The sequence below is a fragment of the Myxine glutinosa genome, chromosome 10 (assembly GCF_964187855.1).
Source record: "Myxine glutinosa chromosome 10, kmMyxGlut1.1, whole genome shotgun sequence".
Lineage (NCBI taxonomy): Eukaryota > Metazoa > Chordata > Myxini > Myxiniformes > Myxinidae > Myxine > Myxine glutinosa.
Window position 1 is genome coordinate 136700410 of NC_136270.1, and position 15730 is coordinate 136716139.

General features: G+C 46.8%; 1 protein-coding gene across 1 annotated transcript in view; it reads left to right on the forward strand.

Annotated features, from left to right (window-relative positions):
• LOC137433730 (ubiquitin carboxyl-terminal hydrolase 37) overlaps positions 1-15730 on the forward strand; it is a 149500-nt gene that overhangs the window by 29416 nt on the left and 104354 nt on the right. Inside the window, 1 exon segment of the mRNA XM_078786177.1 lies at positions 8842-8942. Coding sequence (XP_078642303.1) covers positions 8842-8942 — 101 coding nt within the window.

Consider the following 15730-nt stretch of genomic DNA (forward strand, 5'->3'; position numbering starts at 1 on the left):
CTAACATTATACACACATTATTACTTTCATTTATTTCTCCCTGTGTCTGTATTTGAGTCTATGTGGGGGCGCCTCAATTAGGAATTACTTTTACCGCACATTCGTTGTTATCCTGGCATTTATTTTTATTAAATCATTATTTGTTGCATTTTAATTGTTGTGTTGTTGATTGTCCTGTCTTGTACGTTTGATTGTTGTGGGATTTGGATAACCCCCGTGCCATGTCCGTCCGTGCAGGTAAGCCTTGTTACCCTCCAGCCCCGCGCGTGTAAAAGGAACCGCCATAGTTTGTGTACGCCTCGGACTTGAAGCTCGATCGGCCATATCTCACCTTGCGGTGTTCACTACAGGGGACGTGACTATATTATGGGAACGTGCGCTGGATCAGCATGTCGCTGTGTCCTTGGACGACTCTCAGCACCATCCCGACACACACCACCATGTGTGCTACGGAATGAGGTGTTTTTACGGCGGCCAGAGTGCAAATTCCGCCACCATCCTCCTTGGGAGAGGACCCAGTACCCTGGTACTCATTTCACCGATCTCGGAAGGATGACAGGTTGAGTCAACCCCACCTGGTATTAATTCAACAGCTGAAGGGGATTCGAACTCAGGACCTTAGGATCCCAAGCCCGCCACCCTAACCATTCGGCCAACACTAGGTGTCGTCAAAATGAGAACCAGCTTACTGGAAATGGAGCACTGCATCAGCGACATGGCTGCACTCCTAGCAATGATGCAACCAGCAGCCAAAGGTTGCCTACAAAATAATAATAATACTTCCTGTGGCCTCAACTCAAAATCGACGAACTCAAAAATGATTCTGTTCACATCCATTTCGGTGTAGGTTGAAATCTACGCATTCGGTTTCTATATGTGAAATCACCGTGTTCAGAGAATGCTGGAAGTTGTTTTGACGTCAAAATTCCCCTGCCCTCTCGCCCCACACGTGGTAAAGGTAACCCGAGGATATGAAGGGAAGTAGCTTCATATTGGAATCGAAGTTTGACTTGTTTGGAGTCCATTACAGTTATCTTAAACGACATGCTCTATGAAGCACACTATAAACATGGCCGTGCACACAATCTTCAAGTGAGAGAACATAGTTTTAGTCATAAAAGTGTCGATAAGAACCGTTCAAAACAGCTTTCTATGATTTATTGCGATTGTTTATTTCAAACCCATACAAAATCGACTGAAGTTTGAGAAACAGTAAGAGAGGGCGTAAGAATGAGGTTTTGATCATCCCATCTCGCCCACACCACCCAATTATGGACGGCGTGCATGAAACTTGCCAACAAGGGCGAACCAGGTCTGGGTGTTTACCCATCTTCAAGTGAGGCCCAGAATGACACACCTGATATTTAGACAGTTACAACTTCCAGAGAGAATTAAGTTTATAAGAAAAATTAAAAGCTGCAATTTAATTGGCAACCATAAAACTTTAAATTAACATGTATAATACATTTATGAAGGTGCAAGTTGGGGGTTTTTTTGTTGTTGTTGTTTAGCTCACCTGGAACGAAGTTCAGGGGAGCTTATGCGATGGAGCGTCGTCCGTCCGTCAGTCCGTCCGTAAATACTGGGAACTTCTTCTCCGAAACCGCTGATGGGGCTGCGACCAAATTTGGCACAATTATATTTGTTGTGTTGTGACTAAAGTTTGTTCATGGCACGAAGAAAATCGAAGTCTGAGGGGATCTTCGGGGTGTCAAATTGGGTCCAGGTTTGACCCCCCAAAATATTTGCTTTTTTCTCTGAAACTACACACACGATTTCGATGAAACTTGACCACAACCTTCATCACCCGTGATGTACCAAAGTTTGTTCACGGCATGAAAAAAAAAAATCTGCCCCTTTGAGGGTATAAGGGGGGCGGGGGAGTTGCCCCCCAAAATAGGTGTTTGCTTTCTTCTCAGAAACTACACATGCAATTCCGATGAAACTTAACCACAACCTTCATCACCCGTGATGTACCAATGTTTGTTCAAGGCATTGGAAAAATTGCGGTCTGAGCAGGTACCCGGCGGTCCCACTGGCCTAGCGCTACCATGTTTAGACAGCGAACTCCGTCCCCGGGCACCACGTCTGACTCTCTTATTCAGGGAGCATGGTGACGTGGGCACGGTAGGACACCCGCGGAGCCCCGGCGGACCGGGGACGCGCGACCCTACGCGTTAGCGTGCTACGGCGGAATCAACGGCTTCGGCCACGGCCGGGCCGATACTCGGCCCGGTCGCCCGGAAATGAACTGGTTCGACGCCCGCGCTAGAGAGGTCGCGGGCGACTGAGATGTATTAACAAATGAGTTAATTAATTTGAGATGTCCGATTTCTAGTGTTTGGAAATTTGGAAGAGCTTGACCCTAGCCTTTCCCTTGCGAGGGCAAGGAGGAACTTAACACTTGACACTTAAGCTTAGTTTGAAGTACACCCTGCCAGCGCCCACGGCGGGACGGCAGGGCAACCAGAAGGGACGAGGTTCGCCTGACCACGTGGCCCTCGATCTGGGAAGCGAGAGGCGTTCCATTAGTGGACGCGCCTCTCACGCCCGACTTTTGGGCGGCCCCGGCAGGCCGTTTGTTTTGACGTTCCGTGACAGGCCCCGCACCCCCACCTCCGGGCCGACCGGGCGACCGGAATGAATCCCGGTGTCCCGATCCGAACCTTCAGAGCGGGCCGGCTGGGGAGTGCCAAGCACCCCGTACCTGCACTTTCCGTCCCTGCGGTCCCAAATACCGGAACCACCCGAATACCACTTTATTCGACAAAATGAGGTGCGGCCGACAGCCTTAGAAAACCAACCCTATATAAGTCAATACCTCCGACGACACCGGCGCGCATTCGTGCCGCGTGACGTGGTGACGTCATCGCGCTTTCACCTTAAAATATTTATTTGATATAAGTTAATATTTTGATATAAGCCTTAGAAAACCAACCCTATAGAAGTCAATACCTCCGACGACACAGGCGTGCATTCGTGCCGCGTGACGTGGTGACGTTATCGCGCTTTCACCTTAAAAGATTTATTTGATATAAGTTAATATTTTGATATAAGCCTTAGAAAACCAACCCTATAGAAGTCAAATGGTCCAATAAAGGGTGATGGCAGGGTGATGGCAGGGTGATGGGAGGGTGGTGGGAGGGTGATGGGAGGGTGATGGGAGGGTGGTGGGAGGGTGGTGGGAGGGTGATGGGAGGGTGGTGGGAGGGTGGTGGCAGGGTGATGGCAGGGTGATGGCAGGGTGATGGCAGGGTGATGGCAGGGTGATGGCAGGGTGATGGGAGGGTGATGGGAGAGGGTGATGGGAGAGGGTGATGGGGCAGGGTGATGGGAGGGTGCAATAATCCGGTGCAATAATCGAAAATCGATTCAAAATGGCCCCTCGCTATGATTTTCCACGATCACATTTTATTTTCACCACTTCAAATCGACCGAATTTCACCAAATAAGATACCACACTCGATTTTTTTCGGGTGACACCGTCACAATTTCGGTCTTCTAAGCCGGCCGATAGGCAAAGTGTGACCGGAAGGGACGAGGTTCTCCTGACCACGTGGCCCTTGACTTGGTTTGTCCGCACAATGTGGGTGCTTTCAGGATGAACTTTAGCTGGGGAGCGTTTGGGCGCCCTGGTCTGAAACTGCTGCCCACGCGCAGAACAACTTGTGAGTGCACGTGGGTCCCGGCGGTCCCACTGGCCTCGCGCTACCATGTTTAGACAGCGAACTCCGTCCCCGGACACCGGCACCTACTCCCGGAAGTTTGAGAGATCAGCAGTGCCGGGCACGGTAGGACACCCGCGGAGCCCCGGCGGACCAGGAACGCGTGAGCCTACGCGTTAGCGTGCTATGGCGGAATCAACGGCTTCGGCCACGGCCGAGCCGATACTCGGCCCGGTCGCCCGTAAATGAACTGGTTCGACGCCCGCGCTAGAGAGGTCGCGGGCGACTGAGATGTATTAACAAATTAGTTAATTAATTTGAGACGTCCGATTTCTAGTGTTTGGAAATTTGGAAGAGCTTGACCCTAGCCTTTCCCTTGCGAGGGCAAGGAGGAACTTAACACTTGACACTTAAGCTTAGTTTGAAGTACACCCTGCCAGCGCTCCCGGTGGGACGGCAGGGCAACCAGTAGGGACGAGGTTCTCCTGACCACGTGGCCCTCGATCTGGGAAGCGAGAGGCGTTCCATTAGTGGACGCGCCCCTCACGCCCGACTTTTGGGCGGCCCCGGCAGGCCGTTTGTTTTGACGTTCCGTGACAGGCCCCGCACCCCCACCTCCGGGCCGACCAGGCGACCGGAATGAATCCCGGTGTCCCGATCCGAACCTTCAGAGCGGGCCGGCTGGGGAGTGCCAAGCACCCCGTACCTGCACTTTCCGTCCCTGCGGTCCCAAATACCGGAACCACCCGAATACCACTTTATTCGACAAAATGAGGTGCGGCCTACAGCCTTAGAAAACCAACCCTATATAAGTCAATGCCTCCGACGACACCGGCGCGCATTCGTGCCGCGTGACGTGGTGACGTCATCGCGCTTTCACCTTAAAAGACTTATTTGATATAAGTTAATATTTTGATATAAGCCTTAGAAAACCAACCCTATAGAAGTCAATACCTCCGACGACACAGGCGTGCATTCGTGCCGCGTGATGTGGTGACGTTATCGCGCTTTCACCTTAAAAGATTTATTTGATATAAGTTAATATTTTGATATAAGCCTCAGAAAACCAACCCTATAGAAGTCAAATGGTCCAATAAAGGGTGATGGGAGGGTGATGGGAGGGTGATGGGAGGGTGATGGCTGGGTGATGGGAGGGTGGTGGGAGGGTGATGGGAGGGTGATGGGAGGGTGATGGGAGGGTGATGGCAGGGTGATGGCAGGGTGATGGCAGGGTGATGGGGGAGGGTGATGGGGGAGGGTGATGGGGCAGGGTGATGGGGCAGGGTGATGGGGGAGGGTGATGGGAGGGTGCAATAATCCGGTGCAATAATCGAAAACCGATTCAAAATGGCCCCTCGCTACGATTTTCCACGATCACATTTTATTTTCATCACTTCAAATCGACCGAATTTCACCAAATAAGATACCACACTCGATGCACTGATGTCCTTTTTACGGCAAAAGTGAAAACAGATTTTAATTTGGAAATAAAACGAAAGCGTGCACAATGGAACCATTCGTGCCGCGTGACGCGGTGACGTCATCGCGCTTCCACCTTAAAAGACTTATTTGATATAAGTTAATATTTTGATATAAGCCTTAGAAAACCAACCCTATAGAAGTCAAATGGTCCAATAAAGGGTGATGGGAGGGTGATGGGAGGGTGATGGGAGGGTGATGGGAGGGTGATGGGAGGGTGATGGGAGGGTGGTGGGAGGGTGATGGCAGGGTGATGGGAGGGTGATGGCAGGGTGATGGGAGGGTGATGGCAGGGTGATGGCAGGGTGATGGCAGGGTGATGGCAGGGTGATGGCAGGGTGATGGGAGGGTGATGGGGGAGGGGGTTGGGGGTGGTTCCCCCCTAAAATAGGTTTTGTTATTTTAGTTTTTGTTTAGTCTTTTGATTATGTTAGTATGATTATACAGTCAGAAAAAGTAAGTGCACCCCATGTACAGTTTTGACTTTTTCAACTTATTTCAACATACAGCTATTTGATCTTCATTTCAACAATATGGATAGATGAAGGTGATATAATATAACAAATATCATGAAACATTTACATTTTGTAGTCCATTGTATAATTTAAATAAACGTAAATGGAAATTTCGCATGTGGAAAAAGTAAGTACCAACCCTACCCTAACCCTACCCCATGAAATCTTTTTAAAATCTTTTTAACATATGTGGACATATCAATATTTGATCTTTATTTAAACAGTATCTACAGATAAAGGTGATCTAATTGAACAAAAAACAATGAGAAATTGACTTTGCAATAATTAATTCAACCAAAAATAAACATCAAAGCAAATTTCGCATGTGGAAAAAGTTAGTACACCCTTGGCTCTAATAGGTGGTATTTCCCTCTTTGGCAGAAACAACCTCAAGTAGGTGTTTCTTATAACTGTCTACCAGTCTCTGACATCGACTGGGACAAATTTTTGCCCACTCCACCATGCAGAATTCTTTCAGCTGTGCGATGTTTGAGGGGTTTCTTGCATGCACAGCTCGTTTCAAATCCCCCACAACATCTCGATGGGATTTCGATCCGGGCTTTGACTTGGCCATTCCAGAACCCTCCATTTCTTTCTTTTCAGCCATTCCTTGGTGGATTTTCTGGTATGTTTTGGGTTATTGTCATGTTGCAAGGTCCACCTTTGGTTGAGCTTCAACTTTCCGACAGATGGCCTCACATTATCCTCAAGCATCCTCTGGTACAATGAAGAATTCATCGTTGATTCTATGATGGTGAGCTGCCCAGGCCCTGATGCAGCAAAGCTGCCCCAAACCATAATATTTCCACCACCATGCTTTACAGTTGGTATCGGGTTCTTGTGGTCAAATGCTGTCTTTGGTTTTCGCCAAACATGTCTTCTGGTACTGTGGCCAAATAGCTCGACCTTTGACTCATCTGTCCAGAGCACATTGTTCCAGAAGTGCTGGTCTTTGCCGAGGTGTTCATTGGCAAACTTTAGTCTTGCCCTGTTGTTCTTTGTTTTCTGCAATGGTTTCCTCCTGGCACACCTCCCATGTAGATCAAATTTGTCCAGCCTCTTTCAAATGGTAGACTTGTGCACTTTGACATCAACAGTGGCAAGAGCTACCTGTAGGTCCCGTGATGACATTCTAGGGTTCTTAGAGACTTCTTTCAGCATCTTGCGGTCTGCTCTCTGGCTGAACATGCTGGGGCAGCCTGGCCTGAACAAGTTGGCAGTTGTTTGGAATCTTCTCCACTTGTAGATGATCTTCCGGACAGTCGAATGATTGATTTCAAATTGTTTGGAGATCTTTTTAAATCCCTTCCCAGACTCGTAGGCATCTATAACCTTCCTGAAGGCCTCAAAGAGCTCTTCTGATCTAGGCATGGTGACGCCGCACACTTCAACAACAAAGAGCAAACCAAACTAAATGTCTGAGGTTTAAATAAGACAGGTTCCTCCAAGATCTTCTCTAACGATGTTCTAATCATTTGCACCTGAGCTGGTGCACCTGATTCTAATTTTAGGTATTTGAAGTAGTGATAAATGTCGGGGTGTACTTACTTTTTCCACATGCAAAATTTGCATTTGTTTATTTAAATTATACAATGGACTACAAAATGTAAATGTTTCATGATATTTGTTATATTATATCACCTTTATCTATCAATATTGTTGAAATGAAGATCAAATAGCTGTATGTTGAAATATGTTGAAAAAGTCAAAACTTTACATGGGGTGTACTTACTTTTTCACGTGACTGTACATGCCACCCTGTCTTCTACAAGCATTGAAATTGGTTTAAAATACCTTTAGTCGGTGCAGTATACTGTTTATTCTACCAGGTGAGTGCCGGGGGTATTGCCCTATGTCTTGAAACAAAATGGAGAGAGACTTTGGAGAAAGGGGATGTGGGGAATAATGAGGACGAGGGGATGACAGAGTGGATAAGATATATACAGAAGCGAACTCTCAGGAAGGAAAACAGGAAAGGTGGAAAGAGGGTGGAAATTTGGCAAACCACATTTTAAAGATGGCTTCCAAAGCCAGCCTCCAAACTGGGCATCCTCTATCGTATAAAGTCCTTTCTTGGCATACCTGAACTATCCATGTAGAAAGCTTTCATCTGCATCTTGACGGAGTTATGCTTTCCCCTCTGCGCTGGCTCCCCTGCCTCACACCTTGCTCAGTTTGACGCTGTGGAAACCAAGTCCTTCAAGACCATTGGAATCTCCCACGATAAAGGTGACTCTATGGGTCTACCACGTCGCCATCGCAGGCAGGTCGGTGGTCTCTGTCTTCTACCGACCCATTTCCTGTGCTCTTTGCATGCTTTGTCTCATTCCCCCTCCTACGTCCTCCTACCCCCCTTTCACCCCCACCCTCTGGTTTCTGCAGCGCCCAGACGGTCAGCCATCAACCCTTTTCTCGTGAAACTACACAAATTCAGAATTACTGCTCACCTCCACTCATTTACTCCTCTTTTTTCCACCTGTGGAACCAACTTCCACATTCTCTTCCATGTTATTCTTCCCTCCAGGTCTTTAAGGCAGCTGTTAACCATCATCCCCAATCCAAAACCATGATGTTTTTTGTTAACCCTACCCAATTCCCTCCTCCTTCCAGATTTCCTGATTTCCCTCCGAGTTCCCTTCTGTATCCATCTTGTCCACCCTGTGCATCCTCTCCTTTCCCCCATTCTTCTCCACACCCATTGTTTATTCGCCTCCCTTTGTCTTGGCCTTCGGCTCTGCTGTTGGTGTCCGTCCCCCCCCCCCGCCCCCCCTTGTCTCTCTGCTGGTCCTTTTGTCCTGTTACGTCCTGATCAATTCAGTGTACCCGCACTGGGTCTTCCACAAACCTCGATTATGTATAGCAAAAATAAAAATAAAAGTGGGATTGGGAAGAGTCAATGGGGAGTAGTAAAGATTGTGGATGGGGAATGATCTGAGATGGTTGTGAACAGCTGTCTTGAAATCCTGGAGGGAAGAATTAGATTGTAGAGGATGTGGAAGTATAGGATATATTTTTGTTGTTCTTTCTTTATCGAACTTTAATTGATCCACTCCTTGTATATTTGATAGTTATTACCTTGTTATTGATATATGTGTGGAGTATTTTAAAATATTTTATTGTTTTGCATTTGACAGTCGTCATACGGTCATCGGTGCAAAATATAATTTTGTTGCTTTTTACAGGTTTGAAGCCCTCACAGGGGTCGTACAACTTGAGCAATGTTATAACTGGAAAACAATCTCCACGAAGGATCGACAAACAATTCTCCGACACAGAAAATCTGGTGAGCGTGTGCATACCTCCCGTCTCCAATTTTGTTTAAAGCTATTTCCCTTCAGGAGCCAAAATAGGTGGCACGTCTCATCCACCCACCTGATGGTCTTGGTTGTTGGACATTAAATATGCCGCCATGTGGTTGGATGAACAGTAGGTGAGTTATTGTCTCCATCCTGGTCAAATCGCAGAAATTCCTGCCCAATACTACATGTGCATTGCATCACCAGCATAGCTGCACCTCAATGATTTACCTCGTGGGAATCCTTTATATTATATTTGGAAACTCTAGAATGTGGAAACAGACATTGCTGAAATTTGGAACGTATTACATCGTTATGGTTATGGTTCGATGGATGTGCGGAGTTTCGTTGAGAGAGAGGAAGACAAATGATGAATTGTGAAAGATGATGGGAATAGAGCCTGTGATTGATGCTGTGAAGAGGAACAGGTTGAGATGGTTTGGTCATGTGTTGAGGAAGGATGAAGGTGACTGGTTGAGAAGAGTGATGGAAATGAATGTAGAAGGAAGTAGAGGACGGGGAAGACCGAGAAAGACTTGGCTAAAGATGGTGGTAGAAGAAATGCGGGCAAGGGGGTTAACTAGGAGAGATGCAGAAAATAGGGCAAGATGGAGAAGATTGTCATGGGGACCGCAAGGCTAACCCCCGCTCTAGCAGGGAAAATGGCCTTAAAATGCATGTTGTTTGTTGTTGTATTACATCGATGTACAAAGCATTTACTTCTAAAATTTGCAGCAGATTTCGTCCAGTAGAAGCCGAAAAACATATTTTCAGTCCCCATGTTAAGGCTGCATACTGAGAAACTATCCCTTATATAAAGAGAGTGGCACTTTGCACCTCACTTTATTTTGCGAACTGATCAAAGATGGAGCCTGGCGTTGGCTTAGCGGTTAGGATGCTGGCTTGGGATCCTAGGATCTTAGGTTAGACTCCCGGTCGATTGTTGGATTAACACCAGGGGGGTTGACTTAGCCTGTCATCCTTCCGAGGTCGGAAAATTGAGTACCAGCTACTGGGATGAATGTGCCGGTGTGTGCCGGTTTAGAATAGGTACACCGTATCCCTGCGTGTCATAAGAGGTGACTAAAAGGGTTGGCGTCAGGAAGGGCATCCAGCCATAAAACATTGCCTCAAAAAGGTAACCAAAATAATTGTCATGGGGCCCGCAAGGCTAACCCCCGCTCCAGCAGGGAAAATGGCCTTTAAAAAATCTGGATCAAAGATGGCCGACTGGTAGACTCGTGGCCATTTTAGTTGTAAAAAAAATAAACCCCCGATATTGAACATGTCCTCAACCATTTCCTGGACATGCATTTACTTATCTTGTTCAAACTTAGCACAAACTAAGTGAGATGTGCATGGAAGAAGTTTCGGGAACTGAGTGGCGTGCCGATGAGGAGGGGAGTGTCGTTGAAGCTGAAGGGAAAGGTGTATGCTGCATGTGTGAGAAGTGTTATGATTTATGGGAGTGAGACATGGGTAATGAATGTAGAGCAGCAACGAAGGCTGGAAAGGGTGGAATGTAGAATGGTTCGGTGGATGTGTGGAGTATCGTTGAGAGAGAGGAAGACAAATGATGAATTGCAAAAGATGATGGGAATAGAGCCTGTGATTGATGCTGTGAAGAGGAACAGGTTGAGATGGTTTGGTCATGTGTTGAGGAAGGATGAAAGTGACTGGTTGAGAAGAGTGATGGAAATGAATGTAGAAGGAAGTAGAGGACGGGGAAGACCGAGAAAGACTTGGCTAAAGATGGTCGAAGAAGAAATGCGGGCAAGGGGGTTAACAAGGAGAGATGCAGAAAATAGGGCAAAATGGAGAAGATTGTCATGGGGACCGCAAGGCTAACCCCCACTCTTGCAGGGAAAATGGCCTTTAAAATGCATGTTGTTGTTGTTGTTGTTCACTTAGCACAAAGATAATGAATGACTGTTTACATATATATGCACGCCATTTAGTTTGGAGAACAAATCCAAGGCCGACTGGCGACCATTTTGTTACTTAAACGTGTCCCAAGCCATTTCTCAACATGCGTGGACCCATTTTGTTTTCCTTCCTTTAACCCCATTTTCTCTTGGCAGCATTTTCCTTTGTTTCTCCTTGTTACCTTTCATTTATTTCCCTTTTCTCGTTGGGATTTTTTTTTCCCAATCAATACCTCCCACATTTTCTGTACATATGTAGGTAGGCCCCTCACCTTTAACAAGGCTTTCGGTACCAACCCTGAAGTTGCTGATGTCCATAGCAAAGGCACAAGTCAATGCATTTAGCACACAATACATAGTGTTTCAAAAAAAGTGGACTATTTCAGCAGCCTGATATTCTGATGTTTCTAATGCTATGCACCTCTGTCTTGCAGGTTATGTTGGGGGTGGTATGCCATTTCTAACAAGTAGGACCCTACGTAAACTCTTGTGTTTACAGTGGAACAAAAAGTGAAAATCGTGACTTTGTGGTTTGAGACAAAATCCTAAGTGCAGGTGCACTGACAATACTGTCAGTATTACAATATTCACACCTGTAATGGACCCTCCAATGGGAGCATTCAGTGGTTTGTGGAGCACTTCCAAGCACATGGAAGCATGAAAAATCAAAATAAAGGTAACAGTGGCTGCCCACCAAGTGTTACAAAGGACCAATGCAACATTGATCGTGTGAGAGATTCTGCTATCGAAAGTCCCAAGAAATTCCACTGTTGATGTTCCCAATAACTGGTGAATTCAGCCTCATCTGTGTGGCGCATTTCACTTCTGAACTCAAGATCTTCCCCTACATCATATCTGTAAGGCATAAATTAACTCTGGTAAGACGAGTAATACTGTGTGATTCTTTCTGTGACCGAATGGAAAGATACCCAAATTGGATGAACTCCTTTTGATTCAGTGAAGAAGAACACTTCCATTTGAATGGGGCTATCGACAATCACAGCATCGTCACGTGTGATGAGCCTCCTGATGAGGTAGGTGTCTGATGTGTCTCTCAAGGGCCCCGAATCCACTTGCTTCTGTCCCAGATGGAGTATGCTGGGACCGTATTGGTTCGAGGACACCAATTGTAAGATGATGACAGTCAACGGCGAGCGGTACCGCAAGGTCTTGCACCAATTCCACGCTGACCTTGCTCAACTACTGTCTCCAAACCAACTCAAACTTGCATGGTTCATGCATGACGCTGCCCCACCATACACTGCAGGAGTGCAGGTGAAACCATCGACTTGCTCCACCAGCTGTTTGGACATAGTGTCATCAGCTTGGGTACAGCGAATGAGTGGATGCCCCGCAGCCTGGGATTATTCGGATTTTTTTTTATTCTGGGGTGCTGCCAAAAGTCAAGTTTATGCCAACAAACCTCGAACCCTGACTGTCCTGAAGTAGGAGGTGGAGCACTACCATCAGGCTACCAACACTCCAGTCACTTACAGAGGAGTTATGGAGAATTTCGGAGTCGGCATCAAATCCTGTTTGAACAGACGGAGCACAGATTGAAAATGCCAATTACAAGCAGAACACGAAAAAGCAATCAAAGTTTGCAGACCCTCGCCAGGATGTGTTTTTAGTGTTTTTTTAAAGGCTTTTGTGTTGAAGCAAATATGGTGGCCGAACCATGTGACCGATGACGACATCATTATTAATTTTTTTTTCTCCACCAAATTTATCCATAGGTGATGCTTAAGAAATTTCATCTTGATCGGATGAAGTTTTGTACTTGTCGGATTATGACGTCATAATGGAGAAACCTATGTCCATCATTAACACAACAACACAACAACAACATGCATTTTAAGGCCATTTTCCCTGCTAGAGCAGGGGTTAGCCTTGCGGTCCCCATGACAATCTTCTCCATTTTGCCCTATTTTCTGCATCTCTCCTTGTTAACCCCCTTGCCCGGATTTCTTCTTCCACCATCTTTAGCCAAGTCTTTCTCGGTCTTCCCCATCCCCTACTTCCTTCTACATTCATTTCCATCACTCTTCTCAACCAGTCACTTTCATCCTTCCTCAACACATGACCAAACCATCTCAACCTGTTCCTCTTCACAGTATCAATCACAGGCTCTATTCCCATCATCTTTCGCAATTCATCATTTGTCTTCCTCTCTCTCAACGATACTCCGCACATCCATCGAACCATTCGCATTTCCACCCTTTCCAACGTTCGTTGCTGCTCTACGTTCATTACCCATGTCTCGCTCCCATAAATCATAACACTTCTCACACATGCAGCATACACCTTTCCCTTCAGCTTCAACGACACTCCCCTCCTCATCAGCACGCCACTCAGTTCCCGAAACTTCTGCCATGCACATCTCACTCGAGCAACCGTTGCCGAGTCTGATCCACCTTCTCCATTCAGCATGTCTCCGAGGTAGCAAAATGTTTTAACACCTTCCAGCTTCACGCCGTCTCCAAGATCCAACTCAACATTTCCTCCATCTGCAGCTCCCTCTGTGCACACCTTACATTTGAATGTAGCTGCCACACTGGTTAATGACCCTCTCAGACCACTACATTTTTGATGAACCCACTCAGCGCACATTGTACATTGAATGGAGGTCACTCCGACACCCTTCCTGCACACAGCACAGGGCCACTTCCCAGTTATTTCAACCTCACCACATGCTTTACCACTTGCCATCACCTTCGTCTTTCCGATATTCACCTTCAGACCTTTTGTCTCCATACATTCCTTCCACTTGTTCATCTTTTCCTTCAGTCCATCCATACTTTCTGCAATCAACACCAGATCATCTGCATACAACAACTCCCACGGTAAACCCTCCTTTATGTTCTGAGCCAGCACCTCCATCACAGCTACAAATAGTAGTGGATTTAGTACCGACCCCTGATGCACTCCCACCTTCACCTCAAACTCACCACTGTTCCCGTCCTTCGTCCTTACAGCTGTGCGCGCTCTTTTGTACATTGCCATCACTACTCTGATCAACCATTCCTCCACTCCTAACTTCCTCAATGCCCATGTCAATACTTTGCGTGGAACCCTATCGAATGCTTTCTCCAGATCAACAAACCCAAGAAACAACTTCTTCCTCTTCTCCATGTACTTCTCCTGCAACTGCCTCACAATAAAAAGTGCGTCCGTCGTTCCTCTTCCTGGCATGAATCCAAACTGCATTTCGTCGATCTTCACTTTCTTCCTTATCCTCCTCTCCAACACCCTTTCCAATACCTTCATTCCATGCTCCAATAACTTTATCGCTCGGTACGAGCCACACTCTAGAGGGTCACCTTTCCCCTTGTATAGAGGGACGAGGGTACTCAGTTCCCAATCCATTGTTCCCAATTTCTCAGTTCCCAATTTTTATACCTCTCCCACCCCCCCCCCCCCCTTCCCATGCCTCCCCCTTCCCATGCCCCCCCCAAAGCCCTCTCCCTCTCACAGATCTCTTGATGTCTCCATGTCTCTCGGTCCCTGCTCTCAAATGTTGTGTTTGTGTCCTTCCCCCTCTCTCCCCATCTTGTCTACCGCTCCCGATGTTATATGTTTTATGTGTCGGTTTGTCTTTCTGTGTGATTAATGTTCGCTCTTTCACGAGCCTCGATCTTGTATACAAAAAAAATAAAAAAATAAAAAATTGGAATGCGGCCTTCTTTCACCACCAGATTACAGATCTCTGTCATTCTCTTCACACCCCAACTTCCTGCTGCCTTCAACAATCTCGCACAACTCCTGTCGGCCCTCCCGCTTTTCTACTCTTCATTGCTTTTATCGCTTCCTCAACTTCATTCTCAGTTATCTTCTCTGCCAGTCCTAAAACTGGGGTACTCTCTATGTTGCCATCCCATTCATTCTCTGTATTCGACAGCAATTTCCATATATCTTTTCCATCCTACTTTAATTCCATCTGGGTCCACAACGATTTGTCCCACTTCATCCTTCAAGCAACTCACCCCCATCACATCACACCTCTCTTTCACTATCTGCTTTGCAATCCTGAATATTGCTCTCTGACCCTCTTCCGAATCCAAGCGTTCTCCGAACATTTTCCTACATGCCTCCTGCGCCTTTGCTACATCTTTCTTTGCAGCCTTCTTGGCTGCCTTATAACTTTCATGCTCTGCTGTTTCTGCTCCCGTACCCTTCGCCTTCTGCCACTCCTTGAACTTCTTCCTCTTCTCGTCAATCCTCTTTCCAACTTCATCATCCCACCACCATGTTTCCGAGTGCCTCGGTGGTCCTTTTGTCCATCCACATACCTCATCAACGGCTCCCAACAGACTAGCTTTCATTGACATCCAACCACTTTCAAGCTCAACCACATCATCCTCTACCCTACTCAGCCTCTCTTTTAATGCCTCCCTTACTGTCACCTCTTTCAACATCCACACCTTCATTCTCTGTTGGTATTTCACCCGCCGAGCTCTCCTCGCACCTTCACCCTTATGTTGCAGACAACCAAGTGGTGCTGTGAAACGGCCTCCTCCCCCGGGATCACCTTTGTGTCCCGGAGGTGCCCCCTATCTCGCCTACGCACCATCAGGTAGTCAACGGTTGTCGTCGACCCACCTGACGTGTATGTAACAAGATTATGATCCTCTTTCTGGAACTGAGTATTACAAATCAACAAATCAGCTCCATCAGCAAGCTCCAAAATCCTTTCACCTTCTCCATTTCTCACACCATATCCGTAACCCCCCATGAACTCCATCAAAACCATCCATACTCCTTCCCACATGTCCATTTAGGTCTCCTCCTACCACAACAACTTCCTCATCTTTCACGTTTTCCATCAGCTTCTCTATCGCACACCAGAACTT